General features: G+C 42.0%; 1 protein-coding gene and 2 pseudogenes across 1 annotated transcript; all 3 read right to left on the bottom strand.

Moving 5' to 3' along the window:
* Window positions 1-1,313: 1,313 nt before the first annotated feature.
* LOC128104507 (vomeronasal type-1 receptor 3-like) lies at window positions 1,314-2,580 on the bottom strand (annotated as a pseudogene).
* Window positions 2,581-3,501: 921 nt separating this feature from the next.
* LOC128103092 (putative vomeronasal receptor-like protein 4) lies at window positions 3,502-4,584 on the bottom strand. The gene has a single exon (XM_052727176.1). It carries the CDS (start codon window positions 4,405-4,407, stop codon window positions 3,502-3,504), a length of 906 nt encoding a protein of 301 aa, XP_052583136.1. The 5' UTR covers window positions 4,408-4,584.
* Window positions 4,585-15,504: 10,920 nt separating this feature from the next.
* On the bottom strand, window positions 15,505-16,256 carry LOC128103086 (putative vomeronasal receptor-like protein 4; annotated as a pseudogene).
* Window positions 16,257-23,842: the final 7,586 nt, after the last annotated feature.

Raw genomic sequence — 23,842 nt, 5'->3', positions numbered from 1 at the left:
TAAAGGAGTGCAGGCAGCCTTGGCTCCCCTCCAGGCACAGTACTAAGCTACACAGAGAGAGTTCAAGCCCAGTCCCTGTAAGAACTTTTGGGTCTTTCTATTTATCCTGGGCAGGAACTGCAGTGAGCTGATGGACAGCTTTGGTGAACAGCCCTTTATGGTCCCGGATCCCTTCAGGAGTCACACCCACACAGCCCAGAGGAGACAGGAGCCTCCCTAGGATGACTGCAGTGCAGTCCTGAGGACTGAGAGGTCTGGATTTCCTGGGCCCGAGGCTGTGCAGTTCTCTAGGCCCCCAGTGTCTTGCCAATTGCCAAGGCTGTGCCAACTGGCTTCCACCAAACAGACCCTCTCTGCAAGGTCAGCGCTGTAGTGCCCTTGTCTGCAGCTCAACAGAGTGCAGCTTTGCAGCATCAGGGAAGATGGAGTCTGGGATTCCAGGGAGGAGAGGAGGGGAGACCTATGAACACTGGGATGTTCAGCGCAGGCCACAGTGAGTGGCTGGAAGTGAAGTGGAAACTCCAGTGTAAACAAGGTCGGCAAAGGATTTACACATCAGTGTGCCAGTCAGGCCCTGGCCTTGAGTGCGGTCTCCAGACATGGGATGGCATCATGTGAGAGAGCCTGTCAGCCAGAGACTCTTGTGGTGGTGCCTTGAGGTCATCCTGGTTGTAATTGTTCCACAGCATCCACACTAGCTGCTTATATTCAGGAATTTCGCCACATCAAACAACTGTTGCTCAGATTTGCTGGGCTGTGGTGACCTGACTTGCCTCACTGTCACTGTTCCTCTGCCCTGCTCACTCACCTCAGAGACGGACGAGTCACCCACCCTGTCTCACTCTCCTGCTCTGTTTTTAGGAAAATTGAAATTCTGATGTCTGAATGAAGCATTGTCACTAGTGCTTTTCCCAGTGCTAATGAGAGGCTACAGGTCACATGACTGGGATGGGGGGATGGGAGGATGGGAAGAATTCACTTTCCACCTGCCTAGAAACCCTGAAGTAGTCTTAAGATTGCACAGTGCCAGACTTCTTAAGAAAAAAATCTATTGTTATAATATTTAATTTAATGTTATGATATATTAGAATATTAAGGCAAATGGACGTTTGGTAGGCAATAATATAATCCCATCATTTGAGATACTGAGACAGTTCAAGATCAGCCTGAGCTATGTACTGACTGCCCGGTCAGCCTGTGCTACACAGCAAACATTATGTCCCCAGCTCTAAAGTTCACCATGGCAAAGCAGCTTACGATGAACACACCTTTGGCTCATACAGAATAGATGTAGAATGTAATTTCTACACTTCTCAGTGAGCATGCATGACATTAGGAACACCGATGTTTCTGCTGATCAGAACATAGGGGCTGAAACCAGCATAATCAAGTTCTAAAAATGTTTTACTATTTAGTGAAATAGAATCCTGTGTTGCTGTGAAACCTGTGTAGAAAGAGAGAAAGAATGAAATAAAAGAAAAGGAAGCAGCTCATTAGAATAACACTCCAGGTAGCTCTGCTTTTTGGAGGGGAATTGTTTTCAAGCCTGGAGTTGTGAAAGTGGAGGGCTTGATTGTGATGTTTATAAAGATGGAGAACCATGGACCCACTGCTCAAGCCCATCAGACTATGAAAGGTGACAACATGAAGAGTCATAAGAGAGAGGAAAAGCTACTTGATTGCAGCATATAGCAATGGCCAATGAATGTTCCAGGTGTAGACATGTTCAAGCCACCACCTGCTTTGATGTAGCAGAGCAAGTTGGAGCTTATGAGAACATTAACAATCCAAAAGAGGAGGAGAAAGGGAAGAACTTGCCATGAGGTCTGTGGTTTGAGATTTTAGGAAAGGGTGGCCTTGGGACTGATGGTGACAGCCTGGACCACGCTGAGGAGACAGGTGGTGCAGATGGAGAGACCCCGGGCCATCCTTGACAGAGAAAACACTATGGCAATGTCTCTGATCCCCGTGGTACAAACAATGATCATATTGAAAAATGCCAAGTGGGTGAGAATAAGGTTTAAGGCCTTTTCTCAGTCTGAAATGCAAAAGTGCACATATATATCTCACAAATATAGAACAGCCTTTACGTCCAAGGTAGTTTTTAACCTAAATGGACACTAAAATTCAGCAAGAGTCATCATTTGAGAAATCCACAACCAGAGCTGTTGCACACATTTCTTGGGAAAGTTTCAACTCCTGTCCAGGGAAGAAGAGTGGCCTCAGTGCCCCTGCTAGGCGCAGTTTAGTGCTCCTGCAGAGACTGTTGAGGTTTTTCCATTTTTGTAAAAAGTTGATGGACAGCTCTGGTGAACAGCCCTTTGCCAGGCTGCGTCCCACCAGGCGGTCCACACAGGGCACAGACAGGAGCCTCCCTAGGAAGCCTGCAGCGCAGGTAGCCTGGATGATGGGGGTCAGAGCAAAATCTGGACCCTCTGTATTCTCCTGGGTGGGAGGCTGCAGACTCCTCAGAGCCCCAGTGTCCTGCTGCCACACAATGCCAGACTCCACGGGCTTCAGCAACCAGTTCCACTCTGTACCTTCAGGACTGCAGAGCCTATGTCCACAGCTGAACCCCATGTGCCTGAGCAGCAATATGGAGGATGGAGCCCTAAACATCCAGAACGTGTGGCTGACTTGCAGAGTGACCTAACAAATGCCACACGTTCTGTGTAAGCCCTAACGAGTGAACAGAAGTGAGAGTCAGCAGCTGTGGTACAAAGTTCCTGAGGTAATTTTACAGAACACTGTACACAGGGAGGTTCTCCAGTAGAGCTTGTTTTCCAATCTCGATGGCGTTCTCTAAAAGATGACATTTCCTCTGAGCTTTCCTATATATTTCCTGACCACATGTCAGTGTCATGAGTGTGTTTGGAATTGCCTTGCAGTGTTTATTCTTATCAGTTCTTTAGTGCTTGGTACCCTGCAATGCCAAGCATTCACCTGCTGCTGTGAATTAGCTTCTCTCCCTGGTCATCCCACTTTGCAAGTGACCTTCAGATAAAGGATGCTCGCTGACATCCTTTTCCTTTACTTGCTCTCCTGCTAGTTGGATTTAGAATAACCTCTGGCACATAGGAAGTGCTTTGTAAATAAGTAGAGAAGTTGATGATCATGGAAGAACATTAGAAGGACCAAGAAGACAGGAAACATTTGTTAGCCTTGTCAGAGTAAAACTCTACCATATAGAAAAATAAAATTCTACCTTCAGATGATTGCATGCTCTCTTGTATTTCTTGATGAAGGATGCAGCAAGCTAAATAAACTGCATGATAGACATGGTGGGATGGTGGGATAGTGAGAATCTCTGCCAAGTCCCTGGAAACTGAACCAGTCTTCAATTATCTAGCAGCAGCTGTCCGGGGGGGGGGGGGGGGGGGGGGAACAACGTACTATCTCAATTAATTTTTGCTGTCATACATTCAAATGGCAAAGCAAAGCCATCCTAGTGTTTAGTTTTAGTTCATAAAGAACTGAATGTAGAAAGGAATTTCTTATTTCTCAGGGGGCACGGCAGTGCTTAGCAACACGGACATCCCTGATGATCAGGACAAAAGGGCTGAGAACAGCATAACTAAGTACTAAAAATGCTTTCATATTGAGTATTGTGGAATCATGCGTCACGGTGGAGCCTGTGTAGAAGGAGAAAATGAAATCTGCCCAATAAAAGAAAAGGAAACAGGTCATGAGAGTGAGAACACTATGGGTAGCTCTGATTTCTGGCCTGGAATCATTTGCAAACCTGGAACTGCGAAGGTACAGAATACGTGCGTGATGTTTATACAGATGGAGAGCCATCGACCCACTGCTCCAGCCCATGAGACTCTGGAAAACGACATCACGAAGAGCCATGAGAGAGAGGAAAAGCCACTTAACTGTGTGTGGGGATGGCAGCATACAGCAATACCCAGTATACATCCTGACTTCAGACCTGTTTGTGCTACTGGCTGCTGTGATATAGTGAAGCAAGTTGGAGCTTATCAGGGAATTAAAGATCCAAAAGAGGAGGAGAAAGGGAAGAACTTGCCATACAGTCTGTGGTTTGAGCTTTCTGCAAAAGATTGTCCTGGGACTGATGGTGACAGTCTGGACCACGCTGAGGAGACAGATGGTACAGATGGAGAGGCCACGGGCAACCCTTTCTAGGTAAATTATAGTTTTACAACCAATGTCACCTAGGAAGTTTCTGTAATAAAAAATTGTCGCTATGTCTCTGACCCCTATGCAATGAATAATGATTATGTTCACAAAAGCCAAGTGGATGAGCATAACATCTACATTTTTTCTCTCAGGACCCATGAGAGTATATACATGTCCCACAAATAAGATGATGTTCCCTAAAACTCCAAGTCCAGTAAGTGAAATGAAAATTAATCTCTGGATGAGGTCTCTCCAGATCATCTTCATGATATTTCCAGCACTAGGAAAAACCTTTTTGAGAAACAGAAGGAAGTAAACATGATATGATTCACGCCTGTGGGTGTTCTGTTTTCTTTAGTGAAGAGAGCAGTGTATTATGTGAATGCAGAGTCCTTTGTTACAGATGCCTGAGTTCGTTCTTGCCCCTGCTGTTCTTGTTTCCATGGATACAGCAATGATGCTGATGGTGATTGGACATAAACACCATGCTGATGCACTCACTGCTTTACAGAAGACAGTTCTTTATACCCTCCATCTCTAAACTTTTTTCCATGAGGACACCCAAACAAAAGGCAGCATCACTCAATTTCTGAGACATGATATGGAGCATCAACTTAGATGCCTCTCTTCCCAGATCCTCTTTGTCATCCTGTACACACTCATCCCTCAAGTGTTGAATTAATAGAAAATTGGAGATACACCAAAGTAGTGTAATACTTGTCCAAATGGGGATGCTTTCCAGGGAAAGTCAGGTGGCTTTTCTCTGTCTCCATCTCTGAACTGACCTTGGCAACAAATAACACACAGATTAATTGGGTAGAGCAGCAGTAGCCCATTCTCTTCACTTCAGTGGGATAGGGTGATTAATTGTTGTCCCCTATCACCTCATGCGTGGGATGTATTAAAGGAAACCACCCCCTACTTTTGTGCCTTTACTGACCATGCCCTAAGAATGTTCCCCCAAGAAAGCATCATATCTCAGCTCTCAGCTTAGGCATTTTCCTTTGGACTCTCAACAAAGGCACAGTCTAACATTTTGATTTTCAAGGTTCATCAAATCAGTGATTTTATCAGTCAGTAATGCTGTACCTTATAAATGACAAGCAGCCTACAACCCCATACTATTGTGAAGTTTTACACGTAGCATCCATTCATTCTGTTTAAGTTGGAGTGAAGATTAAAACACAAATGAATTAATGTTGCTTCCACTTTTACAAATCATAGATAGCTTTATGTGGGAAACCTAAATCTATTTTCTTCCACTCTTTAGGATTCTCTGCTGTTCACAAAGTTTATCTCCAGATTACTTTTAGTTTCTTCCAAGCACATGTATCACGGGCACTGGCCCTGTGATGAGGGGACATGTGATATCCTCTTTGTGACCTAACTCCAGCCACGATCCTTCATAGCTAAGTGCTGCCCACAGGTCACAAATGTGTCTCCTACAATTTCCCTGAACCCTCCGACTGCATTGTCTGTTAACCTGCTTATATCATCCCTCTGTGCTGAGAACACCTGAGAGATGCTTTAGTGCATCAGCTACCTTCCATAAACCTGTCATGGAATGCTAAGAAAATGGCTTCTGAGTAAATTATTTACTGAGTGTTATGGTTGTAATATTCTATATAAACCACAGAGATGAACTGAAAGCAAAAATATTCTTGCTGGTCTCTTTCCTTAAAGTGCTGGGGAGGTCAATCCACTTTGGAATACACAATCAGGAATGTTTACTCTATTTCCTTGCATGCCTGTGGGAGCTAAATTTCCAAGTTCCCATAGGTCCAGTGACTATCATGAACTACCTTTAAAGGCATCATCAATGTGGCTAATTTTTAGTTGCATTATCTCTGTAGTGATCTTTTTATGACTGTATATTTTTAAAGGTGCACCTCTTATTTCTTTGAGATACCAGTAATGTATATTGAAATGAGGAATCTGTCACTGTTTCCTGAATAGAGTCACTCCTGCACTGAAAAAATTATATATTTAAATCTCTTCAAGGAACTGCTGTAGAAACACTTATGTGTAGATTTCTATTTATTTATTTTTGAGTTTAGTTATTTTATGTGTATAAATATATGCCCGGGCGGCCCTTGTATCCCTGGACCTCCAAAGGTCAGACTAAGGCATCAGGTCTCCTGAAACTGGAGTTGCATATGGTTGCTAGCTTTGATGCAGGTCCTGAGAATTGCAAGAGTATCAAATGCTCTCAACCACGGAGCCTATTCTTCAAACATGCATGTACAATTTAACATGCTTTCACAGGCTCCTTACCTCCGCCATGCTGGAACTGATCAATCCAGTCTGTGTGCGTCCAGCTAAATGAGGGATTTTGCTGCAATGACGTGGTGGAGGCTTACACATATTCTAGAAGCTGGAGGAATTCCAAAACTTTAGAAATAGAAAGTTCAGGATTCACAAGAACCTGCTTTGTGACCACCCACTGTGAATTAAATTCTAGATTTCCCAATTCATATATTCATTATGTTAAGAAGATTATTTGGTTTGTTTAAAAAGTATTTTTCATATGTAAATTATGTTTTGTACAATATAGGTGTATTTTAGGGAGTCAGTGAACTGACATGCATAGCACCTAGGGAAGTGCCCAGCATGCTTTAAAGAACCATTTTCTAAAATCAGTTATTAGTGTTAGTATTCAGCCTCGCGTCTGCTTCATCCACAATTCTCATATTCTATGGTTTACACTGGATCTGGGAAGGGGAAATTCACAAGAAATGAGATCCTGGTAAAGAAGGAAAGAGTGCTCCATCCACAAGCACTGTAGTCACTAGAGGTCACACAGCTCAGATCGAAGTTCCCAGTGCTTGGAGGAAAACACACACAGATTGTGCAGAAGCTGTGGGAACCAGAGCTTCCTCCTCCAGGCTGCAGTGCAGGCGCCCCTGTCTCCTGCTCTGCCTGTTCCGTGTAATGAGCAGCTCTGGCCCAGGGGCCGCACACACTGTCCACATGGCTGATGAAGCCATCCTGGATTGCAGGTAGGAAATGATAGACCATCTTCTCCCTGAATCCTGCCACTTTCCTCTCCCAGAGTGACAGGGAGCCCACATCCCCGTCTCCTGCATCCCTGCCCTCCACAGGTTTCTTTCCACACCAAAGGCAGCTCCACCCACCGTGACGTGGCGGCACTCACCATGCAGTCTGTGCAGCAGCTCGGGTGGGTGTCCTCACGGCACCAGCCAGGCCCGGTTTATCAACCTGAGACCTGAACTCAAGAGAGGTGTCAAGATGTCACCATCAGGAGTTTGGCTCCATCAGGGGAAAAGGCTCCTCCTGCACATCTCCATCCCTGAGGCCGCTCTGCCTTCTCCCTGGTGCTCTGTCATTTCCTGAACCCAGGAACTTTCTGATTATAATTATTGTCTCTGTGAGTAAGGAGAAGGATGGGTTGGGCTTTTGAACTTAACTCCAGTCTGTCCTCATGCCTCAGTTTACCTCCTTAACCAAGAACTGCTTCGGAAGAAATATCTGATATTTGAAGATGATCACTTTCTGAATAATTTTCAAGCATATTCTTTATTAATAGCAAAAGATCATTTAGTGCTACAGGCAGGGGCTACGGTCAGTGTCATGTTCAGGACAATCACCAGGAGACTGTGGGAGCCTCTGCACTCTCAGTACTGTTTTGAGTGTCTGCTGCATGCTTTACAGGCAGTTCTGAGTATTTGGGTTTTTGTTTTATTTCTGTACTATTTTCTTTTTCTTATTTAAATTCTTTATACAATATATTTTGAACATGTCATTCTGTTCCCCAACACCTCCTGCTTCCTCCACACGTCCCTATGCATCTAACTCTATGTTTGCTCTTTTGTGCTCTCTCCCACAAAAATAACAAAACAAAACAAAACCCTGAATAAAAGTAAATGAAAAGAATCAAAATAAAATAAAAAAGCCCAAACAAAATGAAACAAAAAGGCCACAAAACAAAATTGTGGAGTTCATTTTATGTTAGATAACTATTCCTGGGCATGGGAACTGCCCTGGAGTATGGCTGAGTGTCACTCAGAAGTATTAATACAGAAGTGAAAGACTCAAATATATACTGTAAGGGAAGAGAGAACCAAGAGGAGTGTAAGTCTCTGCACTGATTCTAGTCTGTTCTTAAATATAGGAAATCAGTAAAAGCATCGCAAATCTTTCAAAGAGGCTTGACCAAATAACTTATTGTCAAAACTATGCATTCTACCCAAATGTATTTTGGGTTCTGTTTGAAAAAAATCAAAAGAAAATCATCATTCAATTGGGAGCCAGGATCTTTTCTAGTTCTCTGAGACAGAGGCTGGCAACAATAGGAAGTTCATGACAAAAACAATTCCTCCAAAAGAGACACAGATTGTTTTCAAAGTCAGTATTTTGTTTATTTACAAAATTCATATAAATGGATTAATCATGAACACTGGGAGGAAAATATTAAATTCATCTTCATTTGCTTCCATAAATTTGGGTTCTTTCAAATGAAGCAAGTTCTTTTTCCATTCTTTCTTATTCTTTACATGGATTGTATTGAGGATGATATACAATTAAATATTGTTCTATTGTCTTTTAAACCAAACTATTAAGCAGAGCTGTAGAGGGAAGTTTCTCCACTCCCACCTGGTCCCGCAGTCCCGTGTTCCTCTAGTCCTGCCTGGCCCCGTGGTTTAGCAGCCGTTTCTAAAATAATCACTCAGAGGCTTAATATTAAATACAAACTGGATGGCCTATGGCTAAGAATTCTTTCTAGCTAACTCTATCATCTTAAATTAACCCATTTCTATTAATCTATGTATTTCCACATGGCCATGGGGTTACCAGTCTGCTGGCATGTTGCTCCTTGGGCTGTGGGCTGGCGTCTCTCCTGCCTCTGCCTTTCTTCTTCCTGTCTCTCTCTTGGATTTCCACCTGGCTATAACCTGACTTGCCATAGGCCAGAGCAGCTTCTTTAATAAGCAATACCAATCATAGCAATACATATTCACAGCATACATCCCACAGCACATAGCTTTTTGAATGAATTATGAGCATACTTTAATTATCATAATGTAAGACTTACATCACCCATTCTTTCATATTTTCAATGAGAAAAATCTGAGATGGACCTGTATAAATGCCTATAAATAACAAGCAAAAGGATTGGTGACTAGATATTTGGTTTTGAAAATAATGTTGCAATGTGTGAAGGTTTTTGCTGTTTGTCTGATACAAACAGTTTGAGAGTAAAGACAGGAGGAACCCCAGGATCAACCTGTTCATGAAACTGTTACATGAAACAGTAAATCTCAAGTCAGCCAGAGTTATAAAAATGACTCAATCTCACTCAAACTAGTACTGATACAAATAAAACAATTATATCTGCAAGATGGAATCTAGACCTGAAATCCCTAAGTCAAATGTGACTGTGAAAGTAATCATGGCACAATTTCTAAGTTGTTAGTCTGTTTCTTCCCAAAGTATGTTTTTTTATTTGTATTTATTTATTTGTTGGAGGTTCAAATATCTTTATTTGTAGATGATGATAGTTATGCATAAATAACCCAAAACATCCTACCAGAAAACATAAGTGACCTCAAAAACTCCTACAGGTGATAAACTCTTTCAGCAAAGTGGCTGGATATGAACTCAACTCACAAAGTCAGTAATCCCTCTAAATCCAAATGACTAACAGACTGAGAAATTAAATCAGAGGAAAAAAACACCATTGAAAATAGCCTCAAATACCATAATATATCTTTTTTAAAAAAATTAATCACATAATATTTTATTGATTCCTTGGGAATTTCATGTCATGTGCCCCAATCCTGCTCACCTCCCAATCCTTCCATATCTGCCCCTCACCCCCACAGCATCTCCCCAGAAGGAAACCTCCCAAATTAATTAAAAACAAAAACAAACAAAATCTCACTCTTCCATCCTTCCCACCTCTCCAACACCTCTTCATTCGCCATAGTGACTCTAGGAACTTCAGTGTGTCATGCGGTTTACCCTTTTGTCCAATCAGCCCCACACAAAAGTGTTCATTCCAGTGAGTCATTGGTCTGGTCAAGGCCTCTGGCCGCTGGCACACCATCATCACTGGACCCTCACTGAAACTCGTCTCTGATATCCTGCTGTTGCCCCATGTCCTGGAGATCCTGTGGCTATTGTTCTACAGTACTGGTTCCTTCAAGTTCTCCAGCATGTCATAGATGGGGTAGATGTTAGGGTGGACCAACTCAAGGCCAGGTTGTGGGTCCTGGGTGGTAGCTGAGCAGTCAGTCCGGGCCACTGGGACTGGTCCCTCAGGTGAGGAGCAGAGCCAGCTCTCCTAGGCCCATGCCATTGGTGCTAGCTCTCGCTAGTGCAGTAGGGCGGGGGAGGGGGGGCAGCTCTCCTGCTGCTGTGTTCAGCAAAGGGCAAGGTCAGCTATCCCATGGTCACTGCAATAGTGTGGCCTTCAGACACCAATTAGGCCGCAGGTGGTGGCCCAGACTCCTGGCATCAGTGTGGCCTTCAATTGTAACAGGAGCCATGGACATCAACATAGACCTTAGCTTCTGTAGGGCCACAGACCCAGACATGGCCCTCAGTTGTAGCTAGAGCCCAGATGTCACCGTAGCACTTTGTGGCAGCACAGGCCATGCAGATCTGTATAGCACAAACTGCAACATGACCCTCAGACACCAACATGGCCTCAAGTGGTAGCTGAGACCCAGACATCCTTGTGGCCTTGGGTGGCAACAGGGGTCATGGACATCAACACAGACCTCAACTACTGTAAGACCACGGACCTAGACATGGCCCTTAGCAGCAGCCTGGGCCTGGATATTACTCTGGACCTGGGTGGCAAGCAGGCCACCCATACCAGCCTCTTCCTAAATGCCTTTGTTTCTTCAGTTCTGCCTCTTCCTACAGCACATGGAAGTTCTGCTTCTCTTTCTTTCCCATTTCTCCAGCATATATTTGCTTATCATAATGGCTTCTACCTGCCCAATACCAGGTGGGCCTGTGGATGTCTTCAACCACCCAGGACTATGAGGACATAGGCTTGCTGTGGAATTCCTCTGTACACTGTGAAGATGTGTTGCTCACATTGTTAATAAAAAGCTGATTGGCCGATGGCTAGGCAGGATTTTCAGGGCAGAGAGAACACTGGGGAGAAGAAGGGCAGACTCAGAGGAGGGGCCATGAGACCCAGAGCAAGCAGGATGAGAAATACATAGATGAAGTAAATGAGCCTTGAGGCAGCACATAGATTAATAAAGATGGAATGATTTAAGTTATAAGAGCTAGGTAAAAACAAAACAAAACAAAACAAAAAAAAAAAAAAAAAAAAAAAAAAAAAAAAAACAAGCTCGAGCTATTGGCCAAGCATTTATAATTAATATTAAGTCTCTGCTTGGTTATTTGGGGATTGGCTGGTGGGACAGAGCTGATTGGTAGTTGAGATGGAAAACTCCACCTACAAATGTTGCCCAGTGTTTGGGGCCACATATATCCACATAAACCCAAAAAAAAAAAAAAAAAAAAAAAAAAAAAAACAACTTTTTAAAAAAGCTTCCAAACAAACAAAAATGGAGCCAAACACAATTTTCTAGTCCTACAGTCTCTTGTGCAGGTCATGGTTCAGGGAGGAATCTCCCAGCTGCTGCCTGCACCCTTGAGCTGTCAGCATGAGCCTTGCCAAAGTGCTGTGAGCTAAGCCACATGGCAGGTTTAAGGTTTTGCTCATGCATACAGAAAAGATTTTAGATATGAAATGAAGACAGATACAGAAAAAAGAAACCTTTAAACGGGTTACAGTGTGTTTAAAAATGTACACAGGCTTGGGAAAGAAAAGAGAAAGGATATATACAGTCATAAAAAAAGAATAGTTTAAATATAATCAAGTCATTATTACAGGAGTAAAGTAATATAAAAAATAAACCATTTAGAGATGGAAAATACACAGGGAGACCGTATCCTGTGTGTTATTATGTTGTCTTTAAATTTTCTGATTGCTGATGAATGAGCCATAGATGATAAGAGACATTGGATTATAAAAGCTTCTAGATTAAACTAACCTATGTATTTTAAAAATGTCTTGACTTCAAAATGGAAGTCAAAAGATGTGTTGCTTTGGGCAAGAGGTTATGCTTTTGTTCCCCCCCAGAAAATGAAAGGCTATGGATTTGTTCTGGGTTGAAGAAGTTCAAGTTTGATCCAGGAAGAACCCTTGAAAATCACGGCTACAGACATAAAGAAATAAATCTAGAAAAACTACAAGACACATGATTTATATTTTACCTGCTCAAACATAAAACAAAATATTGTCTTTGACTGACTTGTGTATAACACACAGTCTATTTTTGTATTAATGCAGATATGTATGTTACCTTTAAAAGTTTATGTATTTTCATGGGGGCTGGAGAGATGGCTCAGCGGTTGAGAGCGCTGACTGCTCTTCCAGAGGTCCTGAGTTCAATTCCCAGCAACCACATGGTGGCTCACAACCATCTGTAATGAGATCTGGTGCCCTCTTCTGGCCTGCAGGCAAACATGCTGTATACATAATAAATAAATCTTTAAAAAAATAAATAAATAAATAAATAAATAAATAAATAAATAAATAAATAAATAAATAAAAAAGTTTATGGCCGGGCGGTGGTGGCGCACGCCTTTAATCCCAGCACTCGGGAGGCAGAGCCAGGCGGATCTCTGTGAGTTCGAGGCCAGCCTGGGCTACCAAGTGAGTCCCAGGAAAGGCGCAAAGCTACACAGAGAAACCCTGTCTCGAAAAACCAAAAAAAAAAAAAAAGTTTATGTATTTTCAGGACGAGAGAACAAGATATCCTTGAAAACAAATGGTCCAGGTGGTCCATGATCTCAGAACACCTCTGTTGCAGTTTCCTCAGAGATCTGCATCCAGAACAATTTCAAGGCTGCTGACTGATATGGTCCAGCCTCACAGACTACTCCAGCCAAGACTTAACCATTATCTTGATTTTCTCAAGGTTCCCCCAAAGATTCCAGTGCCCCCAGACAGCAGAAAGCAGTTTAGATAAAATAATAGCCACATTCCCAAAAGATGAGTTATAGATATTTGTCATCAATTGGGACAGTTGGTTACAAATTGTTATTGGTCATGGTAAAAAAAAAAAAAGGAAACTAAACAAAAGAGTTGGATTCAAGGATCTCTTTCTGAAGGAAAAAGGGAGAATATAATATACAAATGATGAGATAAAAGGGTAGATAACTGAATCTACTTTAATCCAAAAAGCAACTACTAGTCTTAAATACATTGGTATGGATTTTCGTATATTGATTCAAATTTAAGGTTATTTTTGTTAGAATATGTTGTACATACATTTCTACTCTTGTTTAAGGTATTGTACCTGTACAACTCATTAAACAATGTAATGCAAATTTCTAGTCCTTGAAAGTTATTATTACAAACTATTTAGGATAAGAAAGAAATGTAGGTTGGTAGTTAGTCACCAATTACAATCAAACTTGTAGTTATGGTAGGTATGTTTTCAAGGCGAAAGAGAGATAAATTTTAGACAGACAGGTGGTCTTCAAACACTGCAGAAATCTACAGATTATGGCATTTAAGGTGTTTTAATAATATAAGGCTTTTTATGACAATGTGACATGTCAGCTCCTGGCAGTACCAATCTACATCAGAGAAGATAATGGGCATTGAAGAAACTCTATATGGAGTTTGCTTTCTTTGAGACAGAAGTTAGCAACTGGACAAGAAACTGCTCCTGCCTCAACTGCTGACAGTATGCTGTCCAAATTTGTCAAGCACGGCCCAAAAGGAAGGATTGCCAAACTTTGTCAAGAAAAGGTAGGAGAGTCCTTCAAAATTCCTGCTTCACAGAAAAATCTGTCAGATAATCTAGGTCTGTAGGCCAAAGATGAATGCCCCAACATTACAGAGGAACTTTGGGTAACTGTTCAGGCAGTCAGCTGTTTCTGTCATATCTTAGTTTTGGAAGTTGTTGCTCTGCACTTCCTGTTTACTCAGGTAATATCATATCGTTCTCAGGTCTCTGATGAAGTTGAAGACTGGATAGTTATAGATATACTTTTCCTTGTTACCAAATTCAGAGAAGAACTCACAAAAGAGGAATAAAGTGTATAAGGTTGGGAGACATAAAAGGATAGTTTTGGGTTGGTAACACATATAAGGTTGGAAAGTAAATTAAGTACAACACTTTGGACTCACCAAGATAGAATAGATAATGGAATATTTTCTCCGAATTTGCCAAATACAAATAGACTGGATTTTGTGAGTGTAATTCTTACCTGATATTTATTCTTAGTGTAGATAATTTTATTATGTTCAAGTTAAAAACCTTCCTTTTTAATTAAACAAAAAAAATCAGAAAATGCTGTAGAGTAATCTTTTTGTATACTATGAAGATGTGTTGCTCTCATTGTTAGTAAAAAGCTGATTGGCTGATGGCTAGGCAGGATTTTCAGTGCAGAGAGCATGCTGGGGAGAAGAAGGGCAGATTCAGAGGAAGTGCCATGAGATGCAGAGTGAGCAGGATGAGAAATACAGGGATGAAGTAAATGAGCCTTGGGGCAGCACATAGATTAATAGAAATGGGTTGATTTGAGTTATAAGAGCTAACTAAAATCAAACCTGAGATATTGGTTGAGCATTTATAATTAATATTAACTCTGTGTGGTTATTTGGGGAGTGACTGGTGGGATAGAGCTGATTTGTAGTCTGGTTGGGAAACTCTGCCTACACAGGCTTGCCTATGGGTGTCTTTCACCCACCTGGGCCATGTGGCACAAAGCAGGCCTGTGGATGTCTTCAGTCAGCCAGGACTGTAGGACCAGGCTGACCTATATATCTGTTTTTTCAAACCTAAATGTAATGCATTTATTTTCATTATAATCATTAACAGATTAATTGTATCATTCAGTGGGAGTCACTGTGATATTTACACATTGTCTCTATCATGTATTAATGGTGTGCTTCCATAACTCTTTCTACTACCAGAAGTGGTGATCATGAATGATCCTTTATAGACACAGGAAGGCAAGATGGAGAAAGAGACACTTGGGGATTTGAACTTTCCTCAGTCTCATTATTAGCAAAGGACAATCAACATTTGTTGAGTGTGAATCCACCCTTATGTGTTGAGATACTCTTAGTAGATACAGTATTATGTGCAGCTAAACAAAACTATCAAGTTTTCTGTTTTGTATGCTGAGATGATAAATAGACATTTATCAATGCCTGATCTCTCTTACTGAGTGTGACAACATTTAGTCAGATGTCCATCTCTCTGAATAAGTATGAAGGGGCTGATAACTGCATATCCAAGAGTTAGAACATACAGTATTTTGGAATAATTTTCTAAGAAGAAAGTAAAAATTAAAGAAATAAAACAATTTGCCCAATAGAAGGAAAGAAAACAGAGCATCAGAAGTAGGACACTCTGGGTATCTCTCAGCTCAGGGGGAGTTCTGTAGAGAAGTTTGGCCTACTGAAGGTAGAGGATGTGCTGGTGGTGCTTGTGGAGAAGAGATACCATGTAGTCACTGGCCCCTCCCATGGTACCCTGAAACACAGCATCTCTCAGGACCACGAGGATGAGAAAAATCCATCTTGTTATCCAGCTTTCTGGCAGAAAATAGCAATAGTTGCCACTTTTTTTTAACCTGTGTTATATTCACACTGTTGATACTTTTAATGTAATATGGTAAATTCATGCTGATCAAGAAATTGAGTATCCAAAAGAAGAACAGCGAGAAAAGAATGTGCTGTGGAGTCTTTATGGTGAGCCTCTGCCACCTGGAGTGTCTGGGGCTGATGGTGAAGGCCTGGACCACAGTGAGGAGACTGCTGATGCAGATGGAGAGGCCCCGGGATGCTCTTGCCAGGTAAACAACAACTTTACAACTGGTGTCGTCTAAGAAGTTTGCAAAATTAAAGGCTTCTATAGTCTTCGGCATCCCTTTGAAAAAATCAATATGATGTTTGTGAGTGCCAAGTGGGCAAGAATGAGGTGTATAGGTTTCTTCTCAGTGTTTTGGAACATATGCATGTAACTGGCAAAAACTAAGATGTTCCCCATGGTGCCAAGCCCAGTGAGACAGAGGAAGACTGTGCCCTTCACAGGGTCCAAAACCATCCTTGTATCTGAGGCAGAAATACTTGATCCAGCAAGCACCTTTTTTTAAGAAATCAGTAAATCATGATAAGTATCAGAAAAAAAAATCTTTTAAAGCCGCTCAGTTTTCTGGAGGATAAAATAATGATATATATGATTGTTCAGATTTATTGACCCAGAACTTCCTTAAAGACATGTTTTCAGAAAAAACTTTATTACTATCCACGTTCATAAACTGTACCAAACCTGAGGTCCTAGCGTGGCATTTTCACACATATATACCTTGTATTCTCCTCAAAACCACCTTTAGTGTCCTACCTCGTCCTTTTCCTTGGCACCTTAGCCAGGTAATAAAGGAAGAGGAACACACAGAAAGAAAATAGAGAATAAATACAGATGTTTTTATTTGCAGATGTCAATGTCTACTTAAAAGATCACAAAGACTATACCAGAATACTCTTGAAGATGTGATAAATTATTTCAGAAAGCCACAGAATCAGCATACAGAAATCAACATTTTATAGTACCAGCTAAGAAAGAAAACAATAACTCTCACAATATTTACATTAAATAAAAAAAAACCACCCAGTCAAAAAAAATGTGTAACAGAACATGGCAAGCTGTTACCTTTGCTTTTCCTCTGAATCTTTGCCCTAATCCTACCCGCAAATTTTTCATTCATCCTTCCTTTTCCCTGGTTATTCTAAATTCTTAAGTGTGGTTTATATAAACTGTCTTTTCTCTTCATCTCCAATGAATTGAGTTGCAGAAGATTAGTGTGTTGTCTAAAAGGAAAATGCAAGTGTCACCTGAGTAAGTGTTAATTCTGAAATTCACCAGAACAACCAGTTTCATCATTTTGGCCAACTTTAAGCAAGCTTTTACTAAAATTTTAAGTACTGACCAAGATGATTAACTCAAAAAAATCGGTAGCCCTCCTATATACAAATGAAAAAGAGGCTGAGAAAAAAAATCAGAGAAACATCACCCTTTACAATAACCACAAATAATATAAAATACCTTGGGGTAACTCTAACTAAGCAAGTGAAAGACCTGTATGATAAGAACTTTAAGTCTCTGAAGAAAGAAATTGAAGATATCAGAAAATGGAAGGATCTCCCATGTTCATGGATAGGTAGAATCAACAAAGTAAACATGGCAATCTTACCAAAAGCCATATACAGATTCAATGCAATCCCCATCAAAATCCCAACACAATTCTTCACAGACTTGGAAAGAACAATACTTAACTTTATATGGAAAAACAAAAAACCTAGGATAGCTAAAAGAATCCTGTATGATAAAGCAACCTCTGGAGGCATCATGATCCATGACCTCAAGCTCTACTATAGAGATATAGTAATAAAAACAGCTTGGTAATGGCATAAAAACTGACATGTGGACCAATGGAATCAAATTGAAGATCCTGACATTAATCCACACACCTATGAACATATGATTTTCGACAAAGAAGCCAAAACTGTACTATGCAAAAAAGAAAGTATCTTCAACAAATGGTGCTGGCATAACTGGATGTCAACATGTAAAAGATTACAAATAGATCCATATCTGTCACCATGCACAAAACTTAAGTCTAAGTGGATCAAAGACCTCAACATAAATTCAGTTACTCTGAACCTGATAGAAGAGAAAGTAGGAAGTAGTCTTGAACGCATTGGCACCAGAGATCACTTCCTAAATATAACACCAGTAGCACAGACACTGAAAGCGACAATTAATAAATGGGACCTCTTGAAACTAAGAAGGTTTGTAGGGCAAAAGACACGGTCAATAAGACAAAAAGACAGCCTACAGAATGGTGAAAGACCTTCACCAACCCCACATCTGACAGAGGACTGATGTCCAAAGTAAATAAAGAACTCAAGAAACTAGACATCAAAATATTGAACAATTCAATTAAAAAATGGGCTAAAGAGCTAAACAGGGAATTCTCAAAAAGAAGAATCTCAAATGGCTGAAAGGCATTTAAGAAATTCCTCAACATCCTTAGTCATCAGGGAAATGCAAATCAAAACAACTCTGAGATACCATCTTACACCTGTCAGAATGACTAAGATCAAAAACACTGAAGACAGCTTATGTTGGAGAGGATGTGGAGCAAGGGGAACACTCCTCCACTGTTGGTGGGAATGCAAACTTGTACAGCCACTCTGGAAATCAGTATGGTGGTTTCTCAGAAAATTGGGAATAAGTCTTCCTCAAGACCCAGTTATACCACTCTTGGGCATATACCCAAGGAATGCTCAATCTTACCACAAGGACACATGTTCAACTATGTTCATATCAGCATTATTCGTAATAGCAAGAACCTGGAAACAACCTAGATGCCCCTTAACTGAAGAATGGATAAAGAAAATATGGCACATATACATAATGGAGTACTAGTCAGCAGTAAAAAACAATGATATCATGAAATTTGCAAGCAAATGGATGAAACTAGAAAATATCATCTTGAGTGAGGTAACCCAGACTCAGAAGGACAAACATAGTAAGTACTCACTCATAAGTGGATACTAAATGTAAGGGAAGGGATGGCCAGACTGCAACCCACAACTCCAGAGAGGCTAGCTAACAGGAAAAGACCCTATGAGGGACACATGGATAACCCTGTGAAGGAGAAATGGATGAGATCTACATGAGTGGACTGGGTGTGTGTGGTGGGGGGTGGTAGAGGGCGAGGAGTGGGGGAAGAGAACATAGGGAAATGGGAGGGTCAAGCTGGAACAGGGACAGAGCGGGAGGGCAGGGAGGAAGATATCATGATAGATGAGGACATCATGGGAATAGAAGAGGCAGGGTGCTGGGGAGGCTCTCAGGAATCCACAAGGTTAACCCCCACCTTGGTCTGCTGGCAGTGGTTCAGAAGTTGCCTGGACCAGTCTGTTCTGGTGACCAGCCTAGCAAATAACCTAGCTGTCATCATAGAGCCTTTGTCCAGTGTCAGATGGAGGCAGATACAGAGATCCACGGCCAGGCACCAGGCTTAGCTCCGGGAATCCAATTGATGACAGAGAAGAGAGATACTGCAGGCGAGGGACACAGAGATCATGATAGGACGTGCAGAGATGACCGGCCACACTAGTGGAAGCCCATGAACTGTGGACTAGTGGCTGTGGAGCCCCCATGGAACTGGACTAGGCCCTCTGGATATGGAAAACGGTGGTTTGGCTCAAACTGTTTGGGGGGCACCCAGGCAGGGAGATTGGGATCTGTCCCTGGTCTATGAGCAGGCTTGTGGAATCCGATGCCTGAGGTATGACACCTTGCACAGCCTTGGTGCAGTGGGAAGGGGCTTGGACCTGCCTAGGCTCAGTGTGCTGGGCTCTGCTGACTCCCCATGGGAGACCTCGATTTGGGGGATTTGGGGATGTGGGGTGGCTTGGGAAAGAGACATTGAGGTTGGGAGGAGGGAAGAGGGGGAAGCTGTGGATAGTATGTGGAGTGAGTAGAAAATTTCTTAATAAAGAAAAATGAAAAAATAAAATAAAATTTTAAGTACTGGCCAAGATGGAATTTGATCATGATCACCACCTGGAAACTTTCCAGCTATTTGGCCTTGAGACTCTTGTTGATGGGGTTTATATGGACAAAACACATAGGCCATCATGTAAGTGTTACAATTCTGGAGGGAAAGGTATCCTGACCATCAGAAGCCAGGCTATCCCTGTAAGTGTTACAGCTCTAAAGAGAAAGGTATCCTGACCATCAGAAGCCAGGCTATCCCTGTAAGTGTTACAGCTCTAAAGAGAAAGGTATCCTGACCATCAGAAGCCAGGCTATCCCTGTAAGTGTTACAGCTCTAAAGAGAAAGGTATCCTGACCATCAGAAGCCAGGCTATCCCTATAGCTCTGAAGGAAAAAGTATCCTGGTGGTCAGAAACCATGTGATACCCACAGCTCTGTTCTGGTGGGGATGGTTTTCCTGAAGGAATGTAGCAGTTCTGCTCCTCTCGGAAAGCTATTAGTTCCTTGCTCCACTGCTAAGAAAGTTTCCCTGCAGAGAGCAGTTACTTCTCGGCTCCACTCCGCTAAGGGAGTTTCCCCACAGAAATGTAGCAGTTCTGTTGCTGCTCAGGTCAAAGTTGTTACTTCTCAGCCCCTCTCTACTCTGGTGAAAGGTCTTCACCCAAACCTCACTCAAGAGATTTATTGGGAGGGAGGAATCCAGGAGAGTGGCTGCCTCCGCCAGAGCAGAAAAAGGCAGCTCTCAACTGCACAGGTACAGTGCATACATAGGACGTCTTAGGAACGGAGGTTTTCCAGGGTGAAGATTTTTCAGGGTGGGAATTGGTCAGATTTCAATCCCTGAGCTTGAACAAACTCAGAGATTGACTGGATTTCATGCTCAAGGATTGATTGGTTTTCATGCTGATGGATTGGTTGGTTTTCATGCTCAGGGATTGATTGGTTTTCCTGCTCAGGGATTAATTGGTTTTCATGGTCAGGGATTAGTTTGTTTTCATTCTCAGGGATTTTTTTGTTTTTGTACTGAGTTGGTCAGGGGTAGAGTGTATGTCTTTGGCACTGGTTTCAGGTCCAAAGTGTGTTTCTTTCTCTGGCCCTTGTTAACCTGTTGGCTCTGGTTTTAGGGCCAGTTAAATGGGTCTGGTTTCAGGGTCAAGATGAATTTCTTTCAGGACCAAAGTATGTTTCTTTGACTCTGGTCTTAGGGTCCAGGGTGTGTTTCTTTGGCTGTCTCTTTTTTACTTTACGGCTCTAGTTTCAGGGTCAGGATGTATTTCTTTGGCTGACCCTTCTACCCTGCATTCCATACTTCCCATGAGGCTTTGTTGTTATTTTCCAAAAACTACAACTTCCAGAATCCCAGGAAGATACTTTGTCCTTGGGCAGGTGTTATCATTCATGAACTACAACTTCCAGAATCCCAAGAAGTTACCTGGTCTTTAGACAAGTGGGTCTTACCGATTAATTTCAGGTCTAACATTTCCCGCTGAAGTTGTATCGTGGGTCAAATCTCCGACTCTATGATGGTACCAGTTTATAGTTAGATTTAATAACCATTAGTATAAGAGTTCCCAAGCAGGAATTATCATTTAGTTATTGTACCAACAGTAATTAATAGAAATAGTAATAATTAATAGTAATAGAGCTAACAGTAATTAAAGAAAGCAGAAGAGCCAAAGGCCTTGTGATGGATACTATCTCTTTGTTCTACATAGAGCAGGTCAAGTGTCCTATCATATTGTAGAAACATTTTAGTTAAAGAATCTACTGCTGATAAATCTGAGCCCTTTTTTCTATATCAATTGGCATTAGCAGAAGCCATTTTGTCCCCTATGTCAAGGAGTTTTCTTTAGACTTAGCATTTTTTCAACCTGTCATGAAGGCAGGGATGATGTACTCTCTTCTGTGGCTGCTTCCAGCTGAATTGGGGCATTGGTTGTCAGGCCCCAGGAAGGTTGAGCAATGGGGCATTTATCAGAAGCATCTGATTAGCTGAATCCGGTGAATGGATAGAGAGCAATCAATTGGCTGGACTGGTCCATATCAGCTTTTCGAAAGTCAATGGCTCACAGTCTTTTGGAGAAGGTTGTAATCAGTTGCTTTTCCCTGGATGATGTCTGTCAGTTAAGGGGAAACCTGCCGAGAAAGATATAGACTAGGGGCCGAAGTTAAAATTTAGGAACTTAAAGGAAAATATTACATTTGGAACTTTTAGGTCCATAGTCCTAGTAATTGGGGAAGAGGAGGAGTCCCAAGACCGAGAGAGAGAGAGAGAGAGAGAGAGAGAGAGAGAGAGACTATCCTCAGGAACAAACAGGTGGGGAAATTTAGGCTGCACTTACCTGGAGTCCTTTTGATCTGTGAAAAGTGGATCCAAGCCTTATGATTTCTTGATTCCTTGAAGCTTACATGAATTTCAGTTTACCAGAGGAGATAAAAGTCTTAGATATATTAACATTACTCTTACACTGACATCAATATTGTAGAAAAAAGCAGTTAACAGGCCTCTGTAAAACAGGTGGAACAGATTTATATCTTGGTATCTTATCAAAGGCTATGGCTTTTGGTAAAAAGCATGAACATTGATTCCTATGTCTAGAGAGCCCGATACATATTTTAGCCCAATGAAAAGCACTTTTAAGTCTGTGTTTAGATGATGGCTGATGGAAATTTAAAATCTTGAGGTTGTGATTGAAAAGTAAGCAGTCAGTGCTCTGCCAATTTACCAGAACCCTATTTGTCCTGCTCAAGCTATTCCAGGCCACTTGAGTGCAATCCACCTGGTGCTCAGATGCTTTCCTTGTTCTAAGGCCCCTTCCCCTTCTCAGGACCTGAACCTGAGCCAAAGCTGGACCCCAGCACTCCTCCTCTTCTGCCGGGTTCCCTGAGCTCTGCCTGACATTTGGTTATGGGTCTCTGCATTGACCTCGGGGCACAACAGTAGTGCCTCTGACTCCAGGAAAGTAGTTTCAAAAATGGACTTCCCAGAGAGGACCAGTGGGAGGGGAAAGAAGGAGAAGGAAAGGCAGAAAGGATGAACACAGGAAAACACAAGGACATGTGCATGCAAATGTCACAACGGTTCCCGTTGTTTCACACAGTAACAGAAGAAAAACAAACACCAGGATGGCTTTGCATTCTGATAGGGGGATAATGTCCCATCCGGATTGACTTCCAAATCAGCTGCGCAGGGAAGTGAAATCTATCAGGCCCAGTTTTCTCAAATTAAAACATAAGGTTATTGCTCACTGTACTGGGGTGAGATCATCTTGAGTTACACCAACTCAAGTCTGGCAAGTTTGTGACTATGTTTTTAATCTTTTGTTGTTGTTGTTGTTGTTGTTGTTGTTGTTGTTGTTGTTGTTGTTGTTATGAGATACCTGGGTCTCTCCTAGACTGGCCTTGACTTCACAGAGATCCACCTGCCTCTGCCTGTCTGGTGCTTTGAATAAAGGTGTGTGCTTACTTTTCCATCTTTGTAGTTCTTAACAGTCCTCACCACGGTCTAGGAACACAATGAAGATACTGACTTACTAGTTCAGTACAGCATCACGTGTCAGGATGGAGACTTTCAGGACGGATTCACAAAAGAAACCTTCACGGTGAACAGCAGAAGGCCTGGGGAGTTAGCTGGCAGACGAGAACAGACAACGGTGCAGACACAGGCCATGTAGAAATTCACCAAAAATGAAATGGATGGACTAAATTTACATCACTGACATCCTTATAAGGCAAGTGAACTTGGAGGTTAGAGAAAATGGATATTTTCCATAGAAATTTGAAAAGTTTCTATTTATTTTTAGTTATTGGAAGAAAGGAGGAAACATTAGACAAAGATTCACCCCAAACTCTCTCAGGGTGGCAGACCCTGAGCACAGGGTAGGAAGCACCCCTGCATCCTGGCATCACGTGTCCTGGAAATGGCCCCAGTTATTTCAAGTGTGAGCAGAAGATTGGAGGTGACCAGGCTCAGCCTCTCTCCTCGACTCCTCAGCTCATCAAAAAGACTCACATGCGTGTCTTTAAGCAAAACACTGCCTGGTGCATGAGATTAAAAGAAACTGTGACCTCTTCTCACCACAGGAATGGGTGCAGCGGGCTCCGCGTCCCTCCGGGAAGTG

This window comes from Peromyscus californicus, unplaced genomic scaffold, assembly GCF_007827085.1.
Source record: "Peromyscus californicus insignis strain IS unplaced genomic scaffold, ASM782708v3 Scaffold_8__1_contigs__length_139910024, whole genome shotgun sequence".
In the NCBI taxonomy this organism is placed as follows: Eukaryota; Metazoa; Chordata; class Mammalia; order Rodentia; family Cricetidae; genus Peromyscus; species Peromyscus californicus.
This window is presented reverse-complemented; position numbering and strand designations above follow the sequence as displayed.